The sequence below is a fragment of the Lithobates pipiens genome, unplaced genomic scaffold (assembly GCF_037356315.1).
Source record: "Lithobates pipiens isolate NorthernLeopardFrog02 unplaced genomic scaffold, aLitPip1_a1.2 Scaffold_24, whole genome shotgun sequence".
In the NCBI taxonomy this organism is placed as follows: Eukaryota; Metazoa; Chordata; class Amphibia; order Anura; family Ranidae; genus Lithobates; species Lithobates pipiens.
Genome location: NW_027507786.1, coordinates 6,775,474 through 6,800,573, shown reverse-complemented (window position 1 = coordinate 6,800,573; position 25,100 = coordinate 6,775,474). Strand labels below are relative to the sequence as shown.

General features: G+C 46.9%; 1 protein-coding gene across 3 annotated transcripts in view; it reads left to right on the top strand.

Moving 5' to 3' along the window:
* IRAG1 (inositol 1,4,5-triphosphate receptor associated 1) overlaps positions 1-25,100 on the top strand; it is a 213,544-nt gene that overhangs the window by 146,203 nt on the left and 42,241 nt on the right. For all 3 annotated transcript variants that reach the window (XM_077453556.1, XM_077453557.1, XM_077453555.1), the window contains exons 10-11: positions 5,286-5,409; positions 8,020-8,050. In XM_077453556.1, the coding sequence (XP_077309682.1) occupies positions 5,286-5,409; positions 8,020-8,050 (155 nt within the window). The remainder of the gene's footprint in view (positions 1-5,285; positions 5,410-8,019; positions 8,051-25,100) is intronic.

Sequence of the window (25,100 nt, the reverse complement as noted above, 5' to 3'; positions counted from 1 at the left end):
CCACCCTGGAGCCTGCCGCCCGGACCCTGCCAGGCCGGACCCTGCCAGGCTGGAGCCTGCCACCCGGAGCCTGCCAGGCTGGAGCCTGCCGCCCGGAGCCTGCCAGGCTGGAGCCTGCCGCCCGGAGCCTGCCAGGCTGGAGCCTGCCGCCCGGAGCCTGCCAGGCTGGAGCCTGCCGCCCGGAGCCTGCCAGGCTGGAGCCTGCCGCCCGGAGCCTGCCAGGCTGGAGCCTGCCGCCCGGAGCCTGCCAGGCTGGAGCCTGCCGCCCGGAGCCTGCCGCCCGGAGCCTGCCGCCCGGAGCCTGCCAGGCTGGAGCCTGCCGCCCGGAGCCTGCAAGGCTGGAGCCTGCCGCCGGGAGCCTGCCGCCCGGAGCCTGCCGCCCGGAGCCTGCCAGGCTGGAGCCTGCCGCCCGGAGCCTGCCGCCCGGAGCCTGCCAGGCTGGAGCCTGCCAGGCTGGAGCCTGCCGCCCAGAGCCTGCCAGGCTGGAGCATATATGAACTACACAGGTTTAATTACCACCTTAATCAGCCACAGAACCTATGTAACTCATGTGTTCAGTTTTAAAGGGATGAGGTGGCAACCCTACGCTGCACTGGAACACCCCCCCCCCCCCCAATCTATCTGGATCTACCAACCGGCAGACGCATGGGGGGGGGGTTGTTGGTGCAGCACCGCTGCGCCACGGTTAGTAAACCCTAAAGGGTTAACCACTGCTAGAGGGAGACTGAATCCTTCTACAGCCCAGATTCAGCCGGTGGTTAATGAAGGTAGGGGAGGGGGTGGGGAGATGCTGTATTGGTTTGCTAGCGTTGGAGGGTTTTGTGTAATTTTGCATCCTTGTGCATTAAGCAGACATCTTCGGTGTCCATTTGGGGTATTTATGGTGCTTTCTGTAGAGTTGAAGGCTGCTGCCGGTGATAAGCCACCACAAGGCCTGATGGGAGGCTTATTCATGTCCTGTTGGGCTTATCATCGCTGCTGTGGAGCGGAGCGGGGCTCATTCCTGGGAACCCAGCGGCACTCTCCATGGACACAGCAGGTTTTACCTTTCTTTTTATCCCATTTTATATTTGACTTTTATTATTTGTACCATATGGTGTGTGTTCCAGACAGAAGTGTGAGCGGCAGGTGCAGCCATTTGCTTCGAGCGGTATGAAATGATGATATATTGCAGCTTACCAATCCTTAGATGTGGTGGCTGCATTCGTTTTCTTTTCTAATATTTTTTTTTTCCTTTATTTTCACCTGGTGATCCAGCCAGCAAGTCTGTTCTTCAAAAGAACAGGCTGCTGGAGTTCGGCTTCAATTTGTGTTAGCCTAGGTTCTCATTACAGCGCTATAGCATGCGATTTAACATGTCAAATCGCATGCCACATCGGCGGCTATTGCTGGCAATGACACCGTCCAAAATGGTGGAGGATGTATGCTAGGAGGGAGAAATTTTTTTTTTGGGAGGGAGATTTGTGCTAGTAGGGACGATTGGGGGGCATTTGTGCTCGGAGGGGGGGTTTGTGTGAGGATTTGGGATGGGGGGAGGGGAATTAGTGCCAGGAGGGGGGATTTGGAGCGAGGGGGAGGATGTGTACTAAGAGAATATTTCATTTGGGGGGGGGGATTTGTGAGGATTTGGGATTGGGGGAGGTGAATTAGTACTGGGAGGGGGAATTTGGAGCGGGGGGAGGATGTGTGCTAGAAGGGAAAATTTGGGAGGGTTGGGAATTGTGCGAGTAAGGGGGGGAGTGTTTGTGCAAGGATTGGGGGAAGGGAATTTGTGTAGGGGGGGTGAATTAGAGCAAGGGGGAGGATTTGTGGTCGGAGGGGGAATTTGAGCGATAGGATTTGTGCAAGTAACTCTTTTTTTGGGGGGGATTTATGGCAGTAGGGATGATTTGTGCTGGGAGGGGGTATTTGTGTGAGGATTTGGGATTGGGGGAGGGGAAATAGTGCCAGGAGAGGGGATTTAGAGCGAGGGGGAGGATGTGTACTAGGAGGGAAAATTTGAGGGGGGGATTTTGTGCCAGGATTGGGGAGGGGAATTAGTACCGGGAGGGGGAATTTGGAGCGGGGGGAGGATGTGTGCTAGAAGGGGAAATTTGGGAGGGTGGTGAATTGTGTGAGGAAGAGAGCCCCCCCCCCTTTATTTTTATTTTTTAGGGGGATTTGTGCTAGGAGGGGAAATGGAGGGGGGGGGGGGAATTGTGCAAGGTTGGGGGAAGGGAATTAGTGCTGGGAGGACTTTTTTTGGGGGGGCGGGGGAAATTGTGCTGGGAGCATATTTGGAATGAAAGGGTTTGAGCTAAGCATGCCGATTAATGGTTTGTTCCTTTTTTTTTGGGGGGGGGGGGGATATTTGCTGAGACATAATGCTCATACATCTTCAGGGTAGCACAGTTTGGCGTGTACGCTCCGGGCTCTAGATGACGTGTCTCGGCACTGCTGCTAGTCCATCTAACACTTCCCTCCCCCAGACTGACAATGCTGCTGTCTGCTGTGCCCCCTGTGCTCCTTCATCCAGAGTGGGGGGGGGGGGGGGCGCTCTGTTACAGGAGGTGTATTACTGGCCAGATCACCAGGTGAAAACAGAGGGAAAAGCCTAAGAAAATAAAACGAATGCAGCCACCACATCTAATGATTGGTAATTTGCAATAAATTACATTTTAGATTGTAAGCTTCCTGCAACTGCCATGGTGCTGCACATGCAGGGGCCAACTGACAACTCATGGGGCCCCCGGGCAATAAGATTATGGGGCCCCCAGGCAATCCGAGATTATGGTCCCACACAGTATACACACAGTATACAATCACACAATATACACATACATGTACACACAGTATACACAGACGTGTTTCTATTGGCTGAGAAGGTACTGGAGAGGTGGGGCAGCTATAATCTCAGTATTTTTAGACCAAAGGGATGTCGGTAAGGGACATTTCAGAGACAGATGTAAAAAAAAAAAAAGATTTTTACCTACTGTCCCTGGTTTTACTGAGGCTGGCAACCCTGATGGGGTGCCCCCTAGTGGCTCGGGCCCTCGGGCAGTGCCTGAGTGGCCCAATGGTCAGTCTGCCCCTGTGCACATGTGATCCGTTAGGGCACCAGTCATTTGATGGGCTGACAGTTTGGTTGAGTACACAAGCAAATGTGACAGTTGGCAATCCCAACATTCCAGGGATGTAACTGTTTGTTTTTTTTTGAAACCATAAAATCTGATGGCTTTAGATCTGCTTTATGATTTAAAGGGGTTGTAAAGGTAAATGTTTTTTCACCTTAATGCATTCTATGCATTAAGGTGAAAAAACATCTCGCACTGCCGGCGCCCCCAGTCCCCCCGTTTTACTTACCTGACCCCTCGAAAATCCCGCGCTCGCCCCCGCCGTCCTCTTCGCCGCTCAGCCTGGCCGCTGATTGGCTGGAGTGGATGGATTGAAAGCAGCGCAGCCATTGGCTCGCGCTGCTGTCAATCACATCCAATGACGCAGCGCGCCGGGGGGCGGGGCCTTGTGATACAGCGAGCGGCTATAGCCGCCGGCTGTATCACGGGAGCGCGCCCGCAGTGCTTCTCACCAATGCGAGGGAGCTCGCATTAACGTGAGAAGCACCTGCGGGAGGAAGCAGAGACAGCCGCCGAGGGACCCCAGAAGAGCAGGTTCGGGGCCACTCTGTGCAAAACGAGCTGCACAGTGGAGGTAAGTATAACATGTTTGTTATTTTAAAAAAATAAAAAATTTTACTTTACAACCCCTTTAAAGTTTCTCAGGGGCTCTGGGCTCCAGAAAAATGGCGGCCTCCAGCAAGAAGAAACGGGAGCGATGCTGGAGGCAATTTACAGCACGCGCTAATTCTGGTAGCCTAATTTATTATGTGGAATGCATGTTCCTTGGCAAAGGAAAAAAAAGATATAAAAAAGATATCAAAATTATATTTATATATATATATATACACACATATATATATACACACACATATATACACATATACATATACACATATATATATACATATATATACATACATACATTTTTTTATCAAGTTGTTATGGGTAAAGTTCAGCTTTAAAGAGGAAGTAAACCCTGATGAGTTTACTTCCTCTTTCATTCCCTGCAAAGGTAAAGCATAATGGACTACTATCGTTGCATAGTAGCCCATTATGTGTCACTTACCTGACGCAGGAGCCAGCGAAGTCGCCGCTGTCCCCTGTAGTTCCGAGCATCCATCTTCTTGGTGGGTCTCCGTGGGTCTCGCTGCTCCGGCGCTGTGATTGGCCGGAGCAGCGATGACGTCACTCTCCCGCATGCGCACGGGAGCCGAGACCCGCGGCATTGCCGTCATCGACGATACCCCGCTCAGTGAGCCTGCGCGCCGCTGTCTACGGCGCATGCGCCGTAGATAGCGGTGCCTGTCTTCGGGCAAATATCTCCTAAACCGTATAGGTTTGGGAGATATTTCTTGGACCTACAGGTAAGCCTTAATCTAGGCTTACCTGTAAGTCAAAGTGTTTTGTAAGGGTTTACAACCACTTTAAGGCCATTTTTGGAAAGCCTCCACCAGAACTGAGCATAAGTTTCAGCCTTGAAGAGAGAGTTGAACCTCAAAATGCATTGGAGGTATTTGTAGACAGGTTATACAAGTAAACCCAAGACCGTATAAAGATCGCATGTCTTTGAGACCTTTTTTTTTTTTTTTTACAATGTTCTTAAAAGAGGTTCTAACTCAACTAAAACTTTTTTTTATTTTCCTCCAAGTGAAGACTTAGGCCGCGTGTACACGGGCGGACAGTCTGGCGGACTAAGTCTTTCGGAATTTCCGTAATATTGTCCGTCCAAACTTGGTTTCAGCGGACAGTCCGCTCGTGAGTAGGCAAGTTGGACGGACTAAGTATGGCGCATGCTCAGAAAGGATTTACACGGCCGAAGGTTGCATTGCAGTGTATTGGACGTCGTATTTCTAGTCCCGTCGTACGTGCCGTACACGTCATCGCGCAAGCTTTCAGCGGACTGTCTGTTCATCGTGTGTGGTCAAGTCCGTTCATTCAAAATTAGGACGGACTGTCTGTCGGATTGTCTGAAGGACTTAGTTGGCCAGACAATCCTCTCGTGTGTACGCGGCCTAAGATTGTTGCCCCACTAACACATGGTTTTGTATTTCTATGTGTGTGAAAAATGTGCATGTTCCGCTGGCAGAGAGCTGGTCATGGACAATCCAAGTCAGTCCCGGGCCGCCTCGATCATTGTGGTTTATGTTCTGATTGGGCAAGCCTTATTGTACTTCTATGCTTTACTTTCAGGGTCCTCGCCGGTCCACGAGAATGGTGAGGAGGATGGAGAAGTGAAGGAAGCATCGGACGTCATGCCGCATATTTCTGATATATTATTACGCAAATTGCGCATTCACAAGAGTCTTCCCACCAGGTAGATACCCTTTTTTTTTGAGTTGGCAACCTTAATCACTTGCTTACTGAGTGCTTAAACCCCCCCCCCCCCCACCCTCCCTCCTGCCCAGACCAATTTTCAGAGCTGACGCACTGACAATTGCGCGGTCATACAACACTGTACCCAAATACATTTTTTATCTTTTTACTAATTTATTTTCACGCAAATACAGCTTTTTGGTGGTATTTAATCACAGCCGGGGTTTCAATTTTTTGCTAAACCCAAAAAAATCATGTTTCAGTTTGTTATAAAATTTTTCAAACAGGTCATTTGTCTCCTTCATTGAGGCGGCACTGATTGTCTGCACAGATAAGGCGGCACGAGGAGAAAAAATAGCCAATGGCTCTCTTTACATCACATGATCAGCTGTCATTGGCTGACAGCTGATCACGTGGTAGACATGTGCGCCGTCAATAAATTAGTTTCGTATTAGAATTCGTGTCCGAAATTTTGTACGCAATACGAATTTTCGTTCTTTAACTCTTCGTAACCATTACGAATGTTCGTTATGATGAATTTATAATTGAGGGGCTCCCACCATCCCTGTGCTGTGCTGACTTCCTGGGTTTTCACCTTTTTTTTTTTTTTTTTAGGTTCATTAACTTTTTTCGTAACAATTACGAATGTTCGTTAAGAATTTGGATCCGAAATTCATAAACGAAATTTTCGTACAGAATTCGGAAGCATAGCAATTCGTATTTCGGATCCTCCCGAATGTACAAATTTACGGAAATTTGTATGAAACTAATTGCATATGTCTATCGTGTGGTAAGGGGTTGGGATCGACCCCCTTACCCCAATCTGTGATCCAGAGAGTCTCATAGCGTGCCCCAGTTGATCACAGAGCGTGCCCTGCAGTGGGCTCGGAGGCCGCTCGGGCACGGGAGGACGTCAATAGACATCCTCCCGGCAGAACAATAAAAATATAGTGTGTATCTAACACAGGGTGGTTCTGTGGATACACTGCAAAATAAAAATTCCAAATGCCACGTCCTTTCAATAATTTGAAATAAAACAAGGGAAAAAGAAGATGAAGGGGAAAACACAAAAAGCCTCAAAAAAAATTGTTGGTTGTGTTGGACTTTTTAGGCATACTACTGTGATTGAATATATAGCATAAAAAATAATAAAGAAAAAATATATGTATTAAGCGTAAAAAAATATATTTATTTAAAAAAATAATAATTATAAAACGCATTGAGTACTGTTTTTATATAACCTGTCTATCTTCATACAATTTTACATCATATCCATATCTATTTCCATCAGATATATATACCCAGAGGGTAAACAAATGTACATTAATACTTAATATACAGAAAAGAAGAGGGGACAGGGTATTAATTACAGAACCGATCTTAGATTTACTCTGGCGCTCTACATGTTTTGCGTTATTACAAACGCTTCCTCAGGAGCAGTTCCATTTCCCGACTGGAGGAAGACACTTGAGGGGCTAGATGGTCCCCCTCCCTTAAACCATCGAGATAAGTTGATCTACTCCCCGTTCTATTGGAAAGGCTAAAGGAATTGAGAAATTGGCCACTCTAAGCTAAGAGATTATGGTGCAAAATCATCGTCCGCTGCTATTTTATACTATAAATATTTGAAGCCTCTATGCTAATCGCGGGCTCCTATATATATATAAAAGTGTGATGTCGATGTGAAAATCGCCCTATCTGCATAGAGAAATCCTTCCTTACATGTTATTTCTGTCCCCTTGCACAACTGTTTTTGGGTTTTCTTTTTCCCATTAAGAAAAAAAAATTGATAAAGCTCCTGAGGAAGCGTTGGTAATAACGTGAAACATGTAGAGCGCCAGAGTATATCTAAGATAGGTTCTGTAATTAATACCCTGTCCACTGTACCCCCTTCTTTTCTGTATATTAAATATTAATGTACATTTGTTTACCCTCTGGGTATATATATCTGATGGAAATAGATATGGATATGATGTAAAATTGTATGAAGATAGACAGGTTATATAAAAACAGTACTCGATGTGTTTTTTATAATTTTTTATTTTTTTAAATATATTTTTTTACGCTTAATACATATATAATTTTTTCTTTATTATTTTTTTATGCTATATATTCAATCGCAGTAGTATGCCTAAAAAGTCCAACACAACCAACAATTTTTTTTGAGTTTTTTTTGTGTTTTCCCCTTCTTCGTCTTCTTTTTCCCTTGTTTTACTCCCAGCAGAACAGGTCTGCACTGTAGCCGTCATTCGGCTATAGCGCAGATATAAACCAATGTTATAAACCAATGTTATAAATAAAAATACAATTTTTTTAGCTTATGGTAAAACATTTAATGACGCAATTCACATCGTGTACTGTAAGCCACATTGTTTTGTTCTCTACTTGCTGGGGTTTTTTTTTTTTTCACTTTCTTGTAAAGCAAACTGTGGAAAAACTCAAAACATTTCCTTCTTTTCCAAAAAAAAATACCTGATACAAAAAAGTGATCACAGCCCCCCCAGGATGATCTGCTACCCCTGCTCTCTCATTCACTATCCTGTCACCACCTCCTTGACATCCACATACGTTCTGCTAAATTGATATAAAATATTATCTGTTTCCATTGCAGTGCTCCGCCGCTGACTGAGAAGGAAGTCGAGGTGAGTCGCATGATAAAGATTTTCTGAAAAATTTACAATTCTGCATTATTGCATGTCTAGAACTTGAAGCACAGATAAGAAAAACACCCTTTAGTCCTATATGCTATCAGAAATAACGAATCTATTTTTCAGTGATGTCTGTACATTTTACATTAAAATCTATCATAACTTTGTTGGCCCAATAGCAAATCTCTCGGGTTTCACCCGATTATTTGATTTCCACAGGTCCTTCCCGCGGTAGCTTCTTTGGGTGAATCACTCAGAGTACATCATGCCCTTGTTGTAATTCTATTTGTGTGGAGCGATTATGAAATATAAATGGAAAAATTGGTATATACTGTGCAATGACCACAAAAAAAACCTGAAAAGTGATGCGAAATTCACACCCAAACTAAAGTCCATGTGCCATCATTTAAAGGTGTTTATTGTTAAATAAAAAAAATAAATATAAAATATAACAGTCCTTGGATAAACGGTGAAACAGATTATGTAGCCAGAAGTGGAATTCCACGTGACCTCAGTGTTGAAGTGAAGACACGGACAATAGAACCACCACCGGTTAGTGAGGAGGCTTACCGGAGTAAGAGGACTCAAATGGGCATAAGCTCAGTCAACAAGGCATATGGTGTAAACACCAAAGTATGGGACCTCCACGTCTGGACTTCAGATCAAGATGGAAGATAGTCCAATAGGTCAAGAGATGTCAGAGAAGCAGTCCTCAGAAGCGGCCATCTTGTTAGACCAAATCCTCTCAAATGTTCACAGTAGCATGACCTGGCTTCCTGCGCTGTGATTCTAATAGTGGAAGGCCATACAGCTGGCTGAAGATCCCTTGCCAAAGTGAGTTCTGCCTCATCATAATCAACATATGTTTTCACGGTTTATCCATGGACTGTTATATTGTTTAAAATACTTTACAGGATGGCACATGGACTTTAGTTTGTTAGTGTGGAGCAATTACACTATCATTAATTGCCCTGTGGGCACCCCCATTTTGAGGGACTTGGGTGTGGTTGCTTGTCCAGTGAAGAAGACTGTCTACGTGGTTTTGCGATAGATGGTAGTATGTATTGCCCTGTCTACATCGCTACCTTTTTTCAGGTCTAGAAAGTTGATGGTCTCCCAATGCACAGTATCGCACTAGTGAAATGTATCCCGATAGTATTGTCATTGAGGCATTCCACAAATTGTTGGAAGGATTCTTTAGTGTCCTTCCATAGTTCAAACAAGTTGTCAATGAACCTTGTCGGAAGCATATCCACTGTGAACACAATTGTCTTAAAATAGGTTGGCTTAGGTGGGGCGGCAAGCTGTCCCCATGCATTGTATGTGTGTGTGTGTGTGTGTGTGTGTATATATATATAATATATTTACACAATTTGCATTGAATAGGAAATAATTGTTACAGTATAAACCGTATGAGTATAAAGGACTTCTAATCTGGAGGAAACTTTCACACACATTTAAACCCAAAGGCTACCCATTATAAAGGGCTTCCACATCCAAGCTGGCGATAAAAGGTATCCTCTGAAACCACTATATCTGACAGCTTGTTTACAAAAGCTCTTGTTTCTTCGATATAAGAGGGCCATGCCTGTACATAAGGTCTTACAATGTAATTACTATACCTGCCCCCCCCCCCCCATGAGATTTTAATTCCCTAACACAATAGGTTGGCCAGGAGGTCTTTCAAGATGTTTATGCACATAGGGAAGTGCATTAAAGGTGGCTATAGTGGGATGGTAATTGACGATGTACTTAAAGCGGGGTTCCAGGTATTTGCACCCACTTCCGGGCATAGACTTCCATGGGAGTCTGTCTCTTCTTGTCCCGGAGCGCTGTCTAGGACACACACGGGTCCCAGAGACAGCGCGGACCATTCCTATTGCGCTGCGCGACTCGCGCATGTGCAGTAGGGAACCGGGAAGTGAAGCCGCAAGACTTTACTTCCTGATTCCTTCACCTAGAATGGCTGCGGCAGCAGCTGAGAGCCGATCGATCGGTCTCGGCTTCCGACATCAGTGGATCCTGGGACAGGTCAGTGTCCATTTATTAAGTCAGCAGCTGCAGTATTTGTAGCTGCTGGCTTTTAATATATATATATATATATATATATATATATATATATATATATATATATATATATATATATATTTTTTTTTTTTTTATTATTATTATATATATATATATATATTTTTTTTTACAAACCTATCATACTTACCTCCACTGTGCAGCAGGTTTTGCACAGAGGCCCTGATCGCGGCTACTCCCAGCATCTGATAACCCCCTACGAGAAGCGATCTCCGGGGGGGGGGGGGGGGGTACCTTGCGGGCACGCTTCCAAGTCCAGCATCTGCGTCCAAAGATCTGAATGCCAGACTTGCACCCCCCCCCCCCCCCCCCCCGACGCCCTCATCATTGGATTTGTTTGACAGCAACGGAAGCCAATGCTGCTATCAAAATCTATACAATCAAGAGCTGGGACCCCGTGGAGAGGGACAAAGCGTCCCTGCCAAGGGAAATGCGGGGCTCAGGCACGTAAAACGGGGGGGGGGGGGGTCACTGCCAGCTGCTGTTTTTATCACCTGAATGCATTCAAAAAACACAAGCGAGGGTTTACAACCCCTTTGGAGCGGTGTTCCACCCACTTTTGAGAGGTCCGCCACCTCTCTACCCCTCGTTTTTGGATATTGAATTTTTTCTTTTTCCCAATAGTACTTTTTTGGACGTACAAGTGTACTTCTGATTCAGCTGGGTCCTCCTCAGCGAGCACCCCGTTGTCTTCTGGCACCTGTGTGTGTCCCAGAAGACCAGCTGGCCATTCACAAAGTGCAGCGGGACTCGCGCATGTGCAGTCGGAAGCCGGCAGTAAAGCTGCACTCCACTGCCAGTTTCCCTTAGCTGGAATGGCGGCACCTGCACCCGATCCGGTTTGTAGCTGCTGGAACAGCATGTTGCAGGAAAGAAATTCGCTCCATCTATGACCAGCCTTAGTCATAGGGTTATGTGCAAACTCATTTATGTCTTTTACTCATTCAAATAACAAAAAATCCATTGTGGGAACAAATGACAAGCCTATTTCCAGGACTCTTACTTGGCCCTCGTTCAAAATAGCCTGTGACAGATTGGCAACTCTCAATCTGTCATGACTATGCTGGGGATATCTGGGGCCCCACACCCAGGAGTCAGTTTACTATATTACCCTTTTTGGCCCCAGATTTTCACTACTGTTGAGGGGACGGGCATAAAAAAATCTATGCACTTCTATTGCCCCTTTCTAGCGCTCTATAACCTCTACCTCTGTTCTGCTGTTTCCACAGGGTTATTGGGTTTCTCCCCATTTGCTCCCTGTTCATGTGCGGTCACTGTGGCCTATGTGTCTGATCAAATCTGTGATTTATTTTTTTTCGCCTTCCCCTCGCCTTCCCCTCGCCTTCCCCTCGCCTTCCCCTCGCCTTCCCCTCGCCTTCCCCTCGTCCTCCACTCACCCTCCCCTCACGCCTTATGCCCACGACTCAAGCCTTATGCCCTCCACTCAAGCCTTATGCCCTCCACTCAAGCCTTATGCCCTCCACTCAAGCCTTATGCCCTCCACTCAAGCCTTATGCCCTCCACTCAAGCCTTATGCCCTCCACTCAAGCCTTATGCCCTCCACTCAAGCCTTATGCCCTCCACTCAAGCCTTATGCCCTCCACTCAAGCCTTATGCCCTCCACTCAAGCCTTATGCCCTCCACTCAAGCCTTATGTGTTTACAAGGACACCTTTCCTCTGTGACTTCCCCAGATCCCTGCCTGCCCTGCACTCATGGCCAGGATAAGGGAGATGCAGATGCAATGTGGTCATAGGTGGGATGGGGCATCTTGTGGTAAGCTGCACTGCGATTTACCATCATGTTGCCGGGTGCTCAGATGCCAACCAACGATCTCCCTGCAAGTGAGAGAGAAGAGGAGCCACTTACACTTCAGGGAGGTACTAAAAAAAGTTGTGTATTTTTGGAAAAGGCGAGATGTTAGGAGCTTTGGGGGAGGGGAGATGTGGGCTCTGGAGGGAGGTTATGGTTGCCACCTCATCCCTTTAAACCCAAAAGCATATTACACAGGTTCTGTGGCTGATTAAGGTGGTAATTAAACTCGCTTGGCGGCTTATCTACATTTAATTAGCCTCAGAACCTGTGTAACTCATATGTGTTCGGGTTTAAAGGGATGCGGTGGCAACTCTAAGGGAGGTGCATGCAGAGATGGGGGAGAGTGGTGCAGACAGTTGCGCCCTGTCCATTAGGGGCACCCGGGCACTGCCCCCTTTCTCCAGGCTACCCCTTATATGCTTAATGGATAGACGCATGCTTTGCATGTATCTATATGTGGCCGGCCCCTTTTCAGAAGCCGGTTGCCTGAATTACAGCGGGGGGGGGGGGGGGTTATTTTTATTAAATTTTTTTGAAGCACCTGATTAGAGCAATCTGCTCTAATGGGCTTCAAAATGGGATGGACCCTGATCGAAGCCCACCCAGATGTTAGAAAAGCGAATATTTGTTTGCTTTTCTAACACTGAACCGCCACTCCGCCAATCAGGAAGCGCGGGTCAAATACCAGTCACCTGATTGGCTGAAAGGACTGGCGCTCTTATTGGAAACCTAGTAGGAGGAAAAGCATGGAGGACACGGGAGCCGCCACCTAACCTGCTGCCTGTCCCACAATTGATGGGCACAGGGCTACAATTAATGACACAGTGAGGCTGCGTTTGACACGCGGAGGGGGGGGGGGGGGTTTCAGAAATTTATTTATTTTTGTTTTAGAAAGCTGAACCCGCACACTCCTGAACCCTGCACTCAGTACGTAGCGCACCCCTTATCTCTGCAGTATGTAATGCACAATGTACTTCTGCTATTTATTGCCACTTTAAGATCCTCCCACCATTTTATCAGGTTTGTTGGTTGGGGGGGGGGGGGGGGCGCGTCTGCGGGGGAGGGTGGTTGAGCTCACGCACCTATTCTCTGGAGAAAAAAAAAGCCCTGGATGCGTTAGTCTTACAGATGCAACCTGCCCTTTGAGGTCAGTCATAATGCTGATGTGATTGAGTTGGACACCCCTGAACGAACGCAGCAATATTTGGTTCGGCGGGTGTAGTAGCAATTCTTAATGTATTCTCACGGTGCTCATCAGATAATTTAGTTCTAATTTTACCCTCCCATGTGTTTTATCCTTACTAAATAGTTGCTCACAAATAAAGGGGCTTCCGAAGACATAAGACGTGATTGTGAAGAGTGGGAGATTATTATTATTTTTTTTATTTACTGTATTTAATTTTTTTTAGGACGATAACATTTTATAAAAATATGGTAAAGACACTGTAAAATTTTGTCTTTGCCCGCATGTGTTCACTAAGCGTAAATGCATTTTTAGAGAATCCCCCCCCCCCAAAAAAATCAACATTTTTAGATAAGTTTACAATTGTCGGGCTGCAGGTTGGACAACCCTGATTTACATAAAATCTGTTCTTCAACATCTTAAATTTCATGATAGTCTGTTCTTCAGTTTTTTTTTTTTTTGATTTAACTACTCTTAGCCCTTGTACACACGGTCGGAGATTCCGACGGAATGTATCCGATCGGACCGTTTTGTCGGATATTCCGACTCTGTGGGGTCTGCGTCGGACTGTTTCCGTCTGAGTATCCGGCGGACCAAGTTTTCCAACTTGTTGGTAAAATTTTCTGACAAAATGCTCCGATCGGACATACTCCAATCATGTGTAGAGAATTCCGATCAAAGTGCCACGCATGCTCAGATCAAATTCCTACATCAAAGCTATTGGCTACTAGCCTGAACGTAGTCCCGTCGTAACTAAATAACGTCATCACGTTCTGAACGATCGGATTTTCCGACAACTTCGTGCGACCGTGTGTATGCAACAGTTTCGGACAAAATTCGTCAGACAAAATCCGGATTTGGTTGTCGGAATGTCCGACCGTGTGTACAAGGGCTTAGTCCAATAAATACTGCACGAACGGCCTGTAATTTATCCCAGCCTGCCAAAAATTCTGCATCATTATGTGAATGAGGTCTAGACAATATTCTCAAACCGCAAACTGATTTTTCTTTTAATATACATACTGCATCAAGGCTTCCCACCAAACTCTCTCTGGTATGTTTTCATATAGTTTAGACATGTGTCTAAAGGCCTCCACAATATTTCCATCCTTTTGTGTTTATAATAATTTCATTAGAAGACACCTGGCATGCCTCCTGGGATAGTGATTCGTAGTCATTTGTGTTACAAGAACCCTGCCATTTATAAAATTAGACCTCGGGCAAAAGCAACAATTCCACAGAATAGAGGGTGGCCTGCCAAACAACCAGCAGGGATGTGCGGAACCCACGTGTCAAACCACCATGGCCTAAAACATAACTTTTATTAAGTGTCTACAAAACACATAGTACAAGTCAAACACGTACTACAGTCAAGAGTACAAGTCAAAGAGATGCCAGGCATATAAACTTACGGTACTTATAAAGAGAAATGTCTGGTGCAGAGGCAGGATTTTCCAATCCTGGAGGTTGTACACAAATGTCACCATCCAGAAGGAGATACCATAGCATATCACCAACCAGCAAATGTTTTTTCTGTTGCGGTTGACAAATCCCGTTTGGATGGAGGGGTGTCTTGGGTTGGAGGTCAATGTATTGACCTATCCCCACTAACTACAAGCTTGGACTAGTCTTAAGGGTCACTGTGGCTACTGAGAGGCTTGACTGCCTACCTTAAGCCAAACACACCACGGCGCATGTTCCAGCCTGATGGCAATACTGCCCTAATCCACCACTAATTCCGCCACTAATTCAGTCAGCACATAAGTATCTCCTTTAAGCCTCCTGCAGCATGGCCCGGTTCTCCCCAATGGGGAAAAATGTGCTCATTCAAAGTGAAGAGTAAAATGCCTACAAAATCATGAGCTGGTATAGAACTCCTTCGGTTTTGCCCACTGCTGGCACTGTGCCCTGCATACAGCACCATCCTACATATCGTCTAGGAATGTCCCAAACTTTTCGACAACCAGTTCAACTCATACAAAAATTCGGACATTTCCCTGCATGATGGCTCAGCTGCAGTCTTAAGCCTCATACACATGATTGGACTTCCATCTGACTTTTCCGTGGATTTTTGTCCAAATGGGCGTTGGCCGTGAACTTGTTCTGCATACACACGGCAGAACATTTTCAGCCAACTTTCACTAAATCATGTGTGTGTGTTTTTTTTTAAGCTCTTTATCGCCATCCTTTGGGCAGCTTCTGCTATTGTTGGCTGATGTTTACCATTGGCTCTGAGCACACGTGTTTGTACTTTGGTCCGATGGACTTGTGTAGACTCGATCGGATTAGCCTCCATCGGGACACTTGTTGTCAAAGTTTGATAGCATGCACAGCAAATATTTGTACATTTGAAAAAGCAACTACAATTGTCCAATGGAGCATACAGACGGTCGGATTGTCTGATAAAACAAGTCAGTCGGACCATTGTCAAAGTCCGATCGTGTGTATGGGCCTTAACTCAACCTTAACCCTTTAACCGGGAAACAGTATCATAAGTCCCGTCTTAAACACCTCCTTAATGCAGCATGGGCATGTATTCCGTGCCAGTGGAAGCAACGGTAGCCCAATGGCTCACAAGAGTGGATGACATTGAACGGATGGAGGATCTGACCTCTGGCTGTCCGGCATAAGTCAGATCAGGTGGTTTTACTGGGATCTTTTCCGCTTCTCCAATGAATTCCTCCAATACACGATATGCAATTTCCACTGCCTGATTGGTATTGAGGCTTCCTGCTCCTTGGGGGCGATTCCCTTTAACCCACCCCCACCCTGCTCCCCCTTTTCCTGTATCTTTTTTTTCTTTTTTCTTTTTTACCCTTTCCCTCTCATTCATTCTTTGGTTGTTGTTCTAATATAACCAAAAATGGGGGTGCACTAACCCCAGTTGGACACCCCGCGGTGGATACCCAACAGCAGACCCCCCCCCCCCCCATGACTCGGTAGTTACCTCTGGTGGACAGAGACTCTCTATTAATGCGTGGTTAGCCCAAGTATGACCTGACCACAGATGGTTCTTTCAACTTATGTAACTTGTTGCGTTCTTATTGCTGCTACTTGTTTTCACCTTTCATTCCCCGGAAGGGTATAACCGCCTTTTGGTGGTTCCTTAAGCCATTTTCTATTTGCATATTCTGTGAAGTTACTCTCATTGTTTCTGTAGCACACTTCTATAAATAAAAAATAAGTCACAAAAAAATCCCTCAGCCCAACAGGTTTCGCCTCTGGACAAGGTTTTATAACATGGCAATTGGATGATTTCAGTAATTGGACCTAATCATTTAAGTTAATGGCATGGCTGTGTCATACCACATCTGTGATCTGTCATACCGCATCTATAATAATTCCCTTTGATTCATGAGATTTTTATTTTATTTGTGTATGAATAAACTTTATATTTATACTAATTTGATTCAATAATTAGAATCTGTCCATCCACTCCCAATGTATGGGGGGGTTACCCTTGATTCTCCTTCTCTAACTTTAAGAGATGTTGGCAACAAATTGGGCTTTTACTATGGTGGTTCAATGAATCTAATACCACATCTGTGGGTGACGTCAAAAGGACCCGCACATGCATCATGACATTGTGTCATGACGTGAATGTGTTTCGTCATGATGTCACATACATCCTGACGTAAATGTCATGAAGTCAGAATGCACCTGTATATTAAACAGATGTTCCATCTTCAACCCAACGCATTTTCTGTATAGGTATAATGCCCTCCAATTATCACCACTAGCTTCCCGCTCTAAAGGACTGCTCTCCTGCATTGTGAACATAGGAGGGCGACCACTCGGCACAGTACCCTTTCAGAGAATGTTTTTGATTTTTCTGAATGAATGCAAAGCGTTCCCTGATTGGGAAAGGTGGATAGCAAGACCTCACCACCCCAGCTCTCCACCACCTACCTTTGGGTAAGACGTTCCAATAGCTTATCCTATAGCTGTAAAATTGTAGTCCCAAATGTGTACAACTACAAAAATAGAGAAAAATTTGATTCCCAAGATTCATATACTAGCAGTACTCATCGATTAGGTATCGGGGGGAGGGGGGTGTGATCAATTGTACTCTATCGAAGAATAAAAAGTAGAGATCGATGCACGCCCTCAAGAGTTAACTACAATATAATTTATTGCTTAAAAGAGCAAAATGAAAAAATGCACAGCAAGCCAAAACTCCCGCCTATCCCCTGTATATAGGACAAAAGGGAACGGGAAACAAATTTCCTAGTGTTCTATACTTCCCTACGTCAAAAAGGGAAAAATTAAACCAGTGTAAAGATATAGCTATCTCCAGCAACGTGCAGGTAACTTCCCATAGACCATTGGTATAATGATGCAATTTTTGCAATCTGTAATGGTGGATGGATCCAGCTGGTAATGGTGGGTGGATCCAGCTGGTAATGGTGGGTGGATCCAGCTGGTAATGGTGGGTGGATCCAGCTGGTAATGGTGGGTGGATCCAGCTGGTAATGGTGGGTGGATCCAGCTGGTAATGGTGGATGGATCCAGCTGGTAATGGTGGATGGATCCAGCTGGTAATGGTGGATGGATCCAGCTGGTAATGGTGGATGGATCCAGCTGGTAAAGCAGAGATCTCAACTAATCTTATGTGGCGATCGATCTGTCAATGCATGTGCGATACAATTCCTCAGTAAGTGGTTCCTCATCCGATTTTTTTATTTTATTTATTTTTTATTTATTTTTTTCTGTGGATTCCCAGTTTTATGCAATGCTTCAAATGCCATTACAGCAAGCTGATGGTAGTCCAACGGACATTTTCATCAATGTCCAGAGGGTCTGGTATGCAGGATAAATCTCGAGTGAGACATTCAGATTTGTAGTTTCCACGGTGGTGGTTCATCATTTGCTGTCAAAACGATACCCCCTGAGGGGACAAGATATAGGCTGAGGTCGGTATAAAGCAGGGGTGCTGTCCCAGTGTAACAGTCTTGCATTTTTTGTTCCTCCTAAATGCCAGAACTTCCTCAGAACCTACTGGATATTGGTCAAAATGTCCGTTGGACTACCATTAGCTTGCTGTAACAGCATTTGAAACATTGCATAAAACTGGAAATCCACAGAAAAATCACAGGTGAGGAACCACTTGCTGAGGAATTGTATGTGTCACACACACATTGACAGATCGATCGCCACGTAAGATTAGTGGAGATCTCTGCTTTACCAGCTGGATCCGTGAGTAACTATTAGATTGCAAAAATCGTATCATTCTACCAATTGTCTATGGGAAGTTACCTGTACATTGCGGGAAAACCTAATGTGGTCACATTGAATATACCTGTAAATATATCTCTGGCTTTGAGACAGCATCACCTGGAGTTGCAGTGTCTAGGGCGGGAGTGCCCAAACTTTTGAGGAGTGAGGGCCACTTTATCGACTTTGGTAACTGGTCGCGGGCCACAATGAGCGTAAGGGGGGGGGTGTCAGGTCTGTGTCCACTCTGCATATGTAGAGCAGACACAGATGCAGCACGCTCTACCCTAAGGGCCCTCCGATCCGCCCAGACAGAAGGGGACAGATCCCCTTCTGTTTTTAGGAGATCGCATTGCAGATAGGCGGGTGTAAACGGACACAAGTCCATTTACATCTGCCTCTCTAAAGAGGTGAATGGAGAGTCCGTTTGAGTTCACCTGAAAAAAAGACCAGTGGTCCTGATTGGACCGATCGTGTGAAAGGGGCCTAAGGCTGCTTTCACACTGATGCAAAGCGGTTTACCTGCTCCTCAACTGACCTCAATCTTCACTTCTTCCTCAGGATTCCTGCAGCCAGCTGGTTTATATTGCTGATTGGTACTTATGACTGGTACTGTTGGTTGGTACTGGTGGCTGGTACTGATACTGGTGGCTGCTGTCCCAGATCGTGGGTTCCTGTGTCCCGACCCACCATCCCCAAGCATAATTGTGACAGAAGTAGGGATGAGCTTCGTGTTCGAGTCGAACGCATGTTCGACTCGAACATCGGTCGTTCGTGCGTTCGCCGAATTCCGAACGTTTGGGCCGTTCGCGGCAAAATTCGTGTGGCCCACAATGCACTGCGATGGCGCAATGCATTGCTGTCTCACGATTGGCCAAGCATGCACTGTGACCCCGCATGCTTGGCCAATCGCAGCGCCAGTAGCGGGAAGAGCAATGGTTGGCCACAGGCATCCTGCCTGTGGCCAATCATAGCTCAGACTGTGTAGTGCACGCCCCACACTATATAAAGCTGCCTTTCAGGCGGCCTCGTGTAGTGTTTGTTAGCATCTGAAGCAGTGGGTGTTCTGTGTACCTTCAACACAGTTACGCACCAATCGTTTTTGGCTGATTTACTATTTTGCTCTTGTGTAGTGGTTACTGTCTGTGCCCTGACCGCAGTATACACCACTATATTCACCTCACCTATATAGCTAGTGATCTAGCTTTAATAATAGAGCTTGCAGTCAGTAGTGTTAGTGCGTGCTGTCTGCGTGCTCTGTACCCAGTACATACCACTATATACACCTACATAGCTGTTCTCTATTTGAGCCCGATTGTCATTTGCTGGAGTTATTGGAAGTTGTGTGTGCCTCCAGCACAGCACAGTATACATCTGTATATACCCCTTTAACTCTGCTGTTTTCTTGTTATTGTCTGCGTGCCCTGACCGCAGTATACACCGTGATATTCACCTCACCTATATAGCTAGTGGTCCATCTTTAACAATAGAGCTTGCAGTCAGCAGTGTCACTCAGGAGATAGTGCGTGCTGTGTGCCTGCTCTGTACCCAGTGCATACCGCTATTATCCACCTACATAGCTGTTCTCTATTTGGGCCCGATTGGCATCTGCTGGAGTTATTGGAAGTTGTGTGTGCTTCCAGCACAGCACAGTATACATCTGTATATACCCCTTTAACTCTGCTGTTTTCTGGTTATTGTCTGCGTGCCCTGACCGCAGTATACACCGTGATATTCACCTCACCTATATAGCTAGTGGTCCATCTTTAACAATAGAGCTTGCAGTCAGCAGTGTCACTCAGGAGATAGTGCGTGCTGTGTGCCTGCTCTGTACCCAGTACATACCGCTATTATCCACCTACATAGCTGTTCTCTATTTGGGCCCGATTGACATCTGCTGGAGTTATTGGAAGTTGTGTGTGCTTCCAGCACAGCACAGTATACATCTGTATATACCCCTTTAACTCTGCTGTTCTATAAAAAAGGCATCTGCAGGAGTTAGTGGGTGTTGTGTGCCTCCAGCACAATATAAACTACCCAACTACTGTTTTACCCAACTCCCTTCAGGCCATTACCATGTCTGGAAGGCCAGCAAGGAGAGGCAGACAGGCGCGAGCCGATAAAAGAGGGCAAGCAGGCTCTGTGTCTAGAGACAACAGTGCTGGTCGGGGACGCGGTGCATTGTCATCAGCACGTGGCCATGGGACATGCTTGTCCTTCTTTTCTGCAGCTGGACATGTTGAACCGCAACATGCCAACGACTTGGTAGAGTGGATGACCAAGCCCTCTTCATCCTCCTCATCCTCCTCATCCTCTCTCACCCAGTCTCAGGGTAGTAGAAAAGCAGCTGCTAACACATCGTCGTCCCTCCTCTCAATGTCATCATCAGTGACTCCTTCCCTAGACCCACCACGTCCTCCTGAGGAGTCTCCTGAACTCTTTGAGCACAGTGTTGGGTACATGCTCCAGGAGGATGCCCAGTGTTTGGTGGGCTCTGATGATGACACTCAGCTAGAGGAAGGCAGTAGCGTGAGCACAGAGAGAGGGGATGCTCAAGAAGGACAGCAATCTGGCAGTCATGTTCCACAAGCTGCAGCATACTGCCAGGTTTGCTACAGCGATGAAGAGGGAGGGGATGATGAGGGCACTGACTCCACGTGGGTGCCTGGAAGGAGGGAGGAGGAGGAGGAGGAGGCACATGTCCAACGAGGCAGGATGCCCTCCGGGGGCCAGCTTAGGGGCAGCACACCGACTGAATCACACCGCAGAGCTCCGCCTGCGCAGAGCGCTTCCTCTGCGCGTTATTCTAAAAGTTCTTTGGTGTGGGCCTTTTTTGAGACGAGTGCATCAGATCGCACCGCTGCTATTTGCAACATATGTCTCAAGCGTATCTCACGTGGCCAAAACATCAGCCGCTTGGGCACCACATGCTTGACCAGACATATGTTGACCTGCCATGCAGCTCGTTGGCAAGCATACCTCAAAGACCCACACCAAAGAACAAAGCGGACCTCTCCTTGCTCCTCATCAGCTGGCATCTCCAACCCCACTAGACCTTCAGTCCTCTCTGAAACCTGCTCTGAGAGGAATGAAGGTGTAGAATTAGGTGTGTCACAGCCAAGTGCTTCCGGGAACTCTGCTAGTGGTACATCCACGTCCGATTATAGCAGACAAATGTCCCTGCCCCAGCTGCTGGACCGGCGGAAGAAATTTACTCCCAGCCATCCACATGCCCAGCGGTTGAATGCTAGCTTGGCTAAATTGCTAGCACTTCAACTGCTGCCTTTTCAGTTGGTAGACTCGGCCCCCTTCCGTGAGTTTGTACAATGTGCGGTTCCTCAGTGGCAGGTCCCCAAACGCCACTTTTTCTCACGGAAGGCAATTCCGGCTCTCTACCGGCATGTGGAAGGCAATGTCCTTGCCTCGCTGGACAGGGCGGTCAGCGGTAAGGTGCATATTACCGCTGACTCATGGTCCAGCAGGCATGGACAGGGACGTTACCTGTCTTTCACGGCCCATTGGGTCACTCTTCTGGCTGCTGGGAAGGATGCAGGACAAGGTGCAGTAGTATTGGAGGTTGTTCCGCCACCACGCCTCCAAAATGCTACTATTGGTTGTGACACACCTCTCTCCTCCACCCCCTCCTCTTCTTCTTCCTCCATGGCCTCTTCCAGTGCTCTGTCCTCAGAACCAGCGGTGCTCCGTAGGCGTTGCAGGGGCTACGCAAGTACGCAGGCAAAACGATGCCATGCCGTGCTTGCGCTGGTTTGTTTGGGGGACAGGAGCCACACTGGGGCGGATGTTTTGTCAGCTCTGCAGGGGCAGGCCGAGAGGTGGTTGACGCCATGCCAGCTTAAGCCAGGAATGGTGGTTTGCGACAATGGCACCAACCTCCTCTCCGCCCTCCGACAGGGACAACTGACCCATGTGCCCTGTGTAGCTCACGTCCTTAACCTGGTGGTGCAGCGGTTCTTGGGCAGGTACCCCGGCTTACAGGATGTCCTGAAACAGGCCAGGAGAGTCTGTGTGCATTTCCGCCGATCATTTAATGCCTTTGCTCGGCTGGCTGAGCTCCAAAAGGAGTTGAACCTGCCCAAGAACCGCCTTATATGTGACATGCCCACCAGATGGAACTCAACATTGGCCATGCTGCAGCGGCTGCACACGCAGCAGAGGGCCATCAATGAGTACCTGTGCGACTACGGCACCAGGACAGGGTCAGGAGAGCTTGGTTTTTTCTCACCACGCCAGTGGGGCATGATCAGGGATGCATGCACTGTCCTGTCACCGTTTGAGGAGGCCACAAGGATGGTGAGCAGTGACAGTGCATGCATCAGTGACACTATACCTCTTGTCCACCTCTTGGAGCATACGCTGCGTGGAATAATGGACAGGGCACTTGAGGCAGAACAGAGGCAGGAAGAGGAGGACTTCCTTGCCTCTCAAGGCCCCCTTTATCCAGACAGTGTTCCTGCTGTGCCACCCATCACACAGGAAGAGGGTGAGGAGGAGGAAGAGGAGGAGGAGGATGATTGTGTCAGCATGGAGGTGGAGGCTGGCACTCAGCATCAGCAGCAGCAGTCTTATAGGGATGATTTACAGTCCCAAGAAACACGTGGACTTGTACGTGGCTGGGAGGAGGTAGCTGCGGATCATGTTGTCCTTAGTGACCCAGAGGACTCCGGACCGAATGCCTCAGCTAACCTACGCTGCATGGCCTCCCTGATCCTGCAAAGCCTGCGGAAGGATACTCGTATTCTTCGGATCAAGGAGAGGGACCATTACTGGCTGGCCACTCTCCTTGATCCACGGTACAAGGGTAAGGTTGCCGACCTTATCTTGCCATCGCAGAGGGAGCAGAGGATGAGACATCTCCGGGAGGCCTTGCAGAAAGCTCTGTGCAACGCGTTCCCAGAGACTGGGAGGTCACAAACTCCTGGTCCTGGACAACGTGTTGCTGAGGCATCAGTCAGAAGGAGCGGTGGAGAAGGTGGCCGTCTGACTGATGCTTTCAGACAATTTTTTAGTCCGCAGCCCCAAGGTATGATTGGTTCCAGCACCCATCGCCAGCGTCTAATTTACATGGTGCAGGAATACCTAGGGGCAAGGTCAGACTTGGACACCTTTCCCACTGAAAATCCTCTGGCTTACTGGGTCTTGAGGATGGATCACTGGCCAGAGCTTGCACAGTATGCAATTGAGCTACTGGCCTGTCCTGCATCCAGCGTTCTTTCGGAACGCACCTTCAGTGCTGCTGGTGGCTTTGTTACCGATCACAGGGTGCGCCTGTCCACCGAATCAGTTGATCGACTGACCTTCATCAAGATGAATCAGTCTTGGATCACCCACAGCTACCAAGCACCTGAAGCTGATGTAACCGAATAATTTTTTTTGAAATACCACATCCCTTCAAGACTGCCTATGCTGATGCTGAGTGACTGTCCTGTTATGTTGATTGTCTATCCTCTTCCTCCTCCGCTGATATGTTGGAAGAACATTTTTGGTTCTGGGTGATGCCAGCAGCCCAATTTTTCTGCCCCTGTTTAACAGGGGCGTTTAAGTACAATTTTTGATGCAATGCTTTGCAGCAGGGCTAATTCCTGCAAAAAAACTAGAGTATATGGCAGAGGTTGCAGTGTGATGGCACCAGTGCCTAAGGCCCAATTTTTCTGCCCCTGTTTAACAGGGGCGTTTAAGTAAAATTTTTGATGCAATGCTTTGCAGCAGGGCTAATTCCTGCAAAAAAACTAGAGTGTATGGCAGAGGTTGCAGTGTGATGGCACCAGTGCCTAAGGCCCAATTTTTCTGCCCCTGTTTAACAGGGGCGTTTAAGTAAAATTTTTGATGCAATGCTTTGCAGCAGGGCTAATTCCTGCAAAAAAACTAGAGTGTATGGCAGAGGTTGCAGTGTGATGGCACCAGTGCCTAAGGCCCAATTTTTCTGCCCCTGTTTAACAGGGACATGTAATTACAATTCTTGATATAATATTTCACAGGAGGGCCCCTTCCTGTGCCCACCCAGAGTAACTGTGAGGACTTATAGTGTTGTGGCACCAGCACCACAACCACCAAAGGTCAATTTTTCTACCACTGTTCAACAATGGCATGTAATTACAATTCTTGATATAATCGTTCACAGCAGGGCGCTCCAGCGGCCACCAAGAGTCACTTTGAGGGCTTACAATGTTGTTGCAAAACCAACACCTTGTTCCGCCATTTCTGCAGAGCATATAGGGCAGGCCCCTACTTTCAAACATCCAATTTACAAACATCTCCTACTTGCAAACGGAAGGAGACAACAGCAAGTGAGATGAAAAAAGATGGACGACAAAACAAATTATACAGGGGTGATAACCCTTCCCTATGTTTTCCAAAAAGCTTAAAGATATTTTTTTTGACTGGAGCTACACTTTAAAAATGTACCGGTTGAAAATGACAAACAGATTCAACTTAACACAACAAACCTACACAGTCCCTGTCTTGTTTGCACCGCCTGTATACTGCTGTTCTGAGTATATAGGGCCTGGGGGCCACACGCATTTCCTTTTTTTTAATATGGGTACAGGGTTCCCCTTAATGTGCGTACAAGACCCAAATAGGCTGGTAATGGGCAGGGAGGGCTACCCATGCCATTTTTCTGAATGATTTTCAACCATATTGCAGGAACCAGATATAACATTAAAACCGCAAGCAGTTTTAAATGGTGTTATTTCCGTTTAATGTCATTTTGTGCAGGGACTGTTCTAAA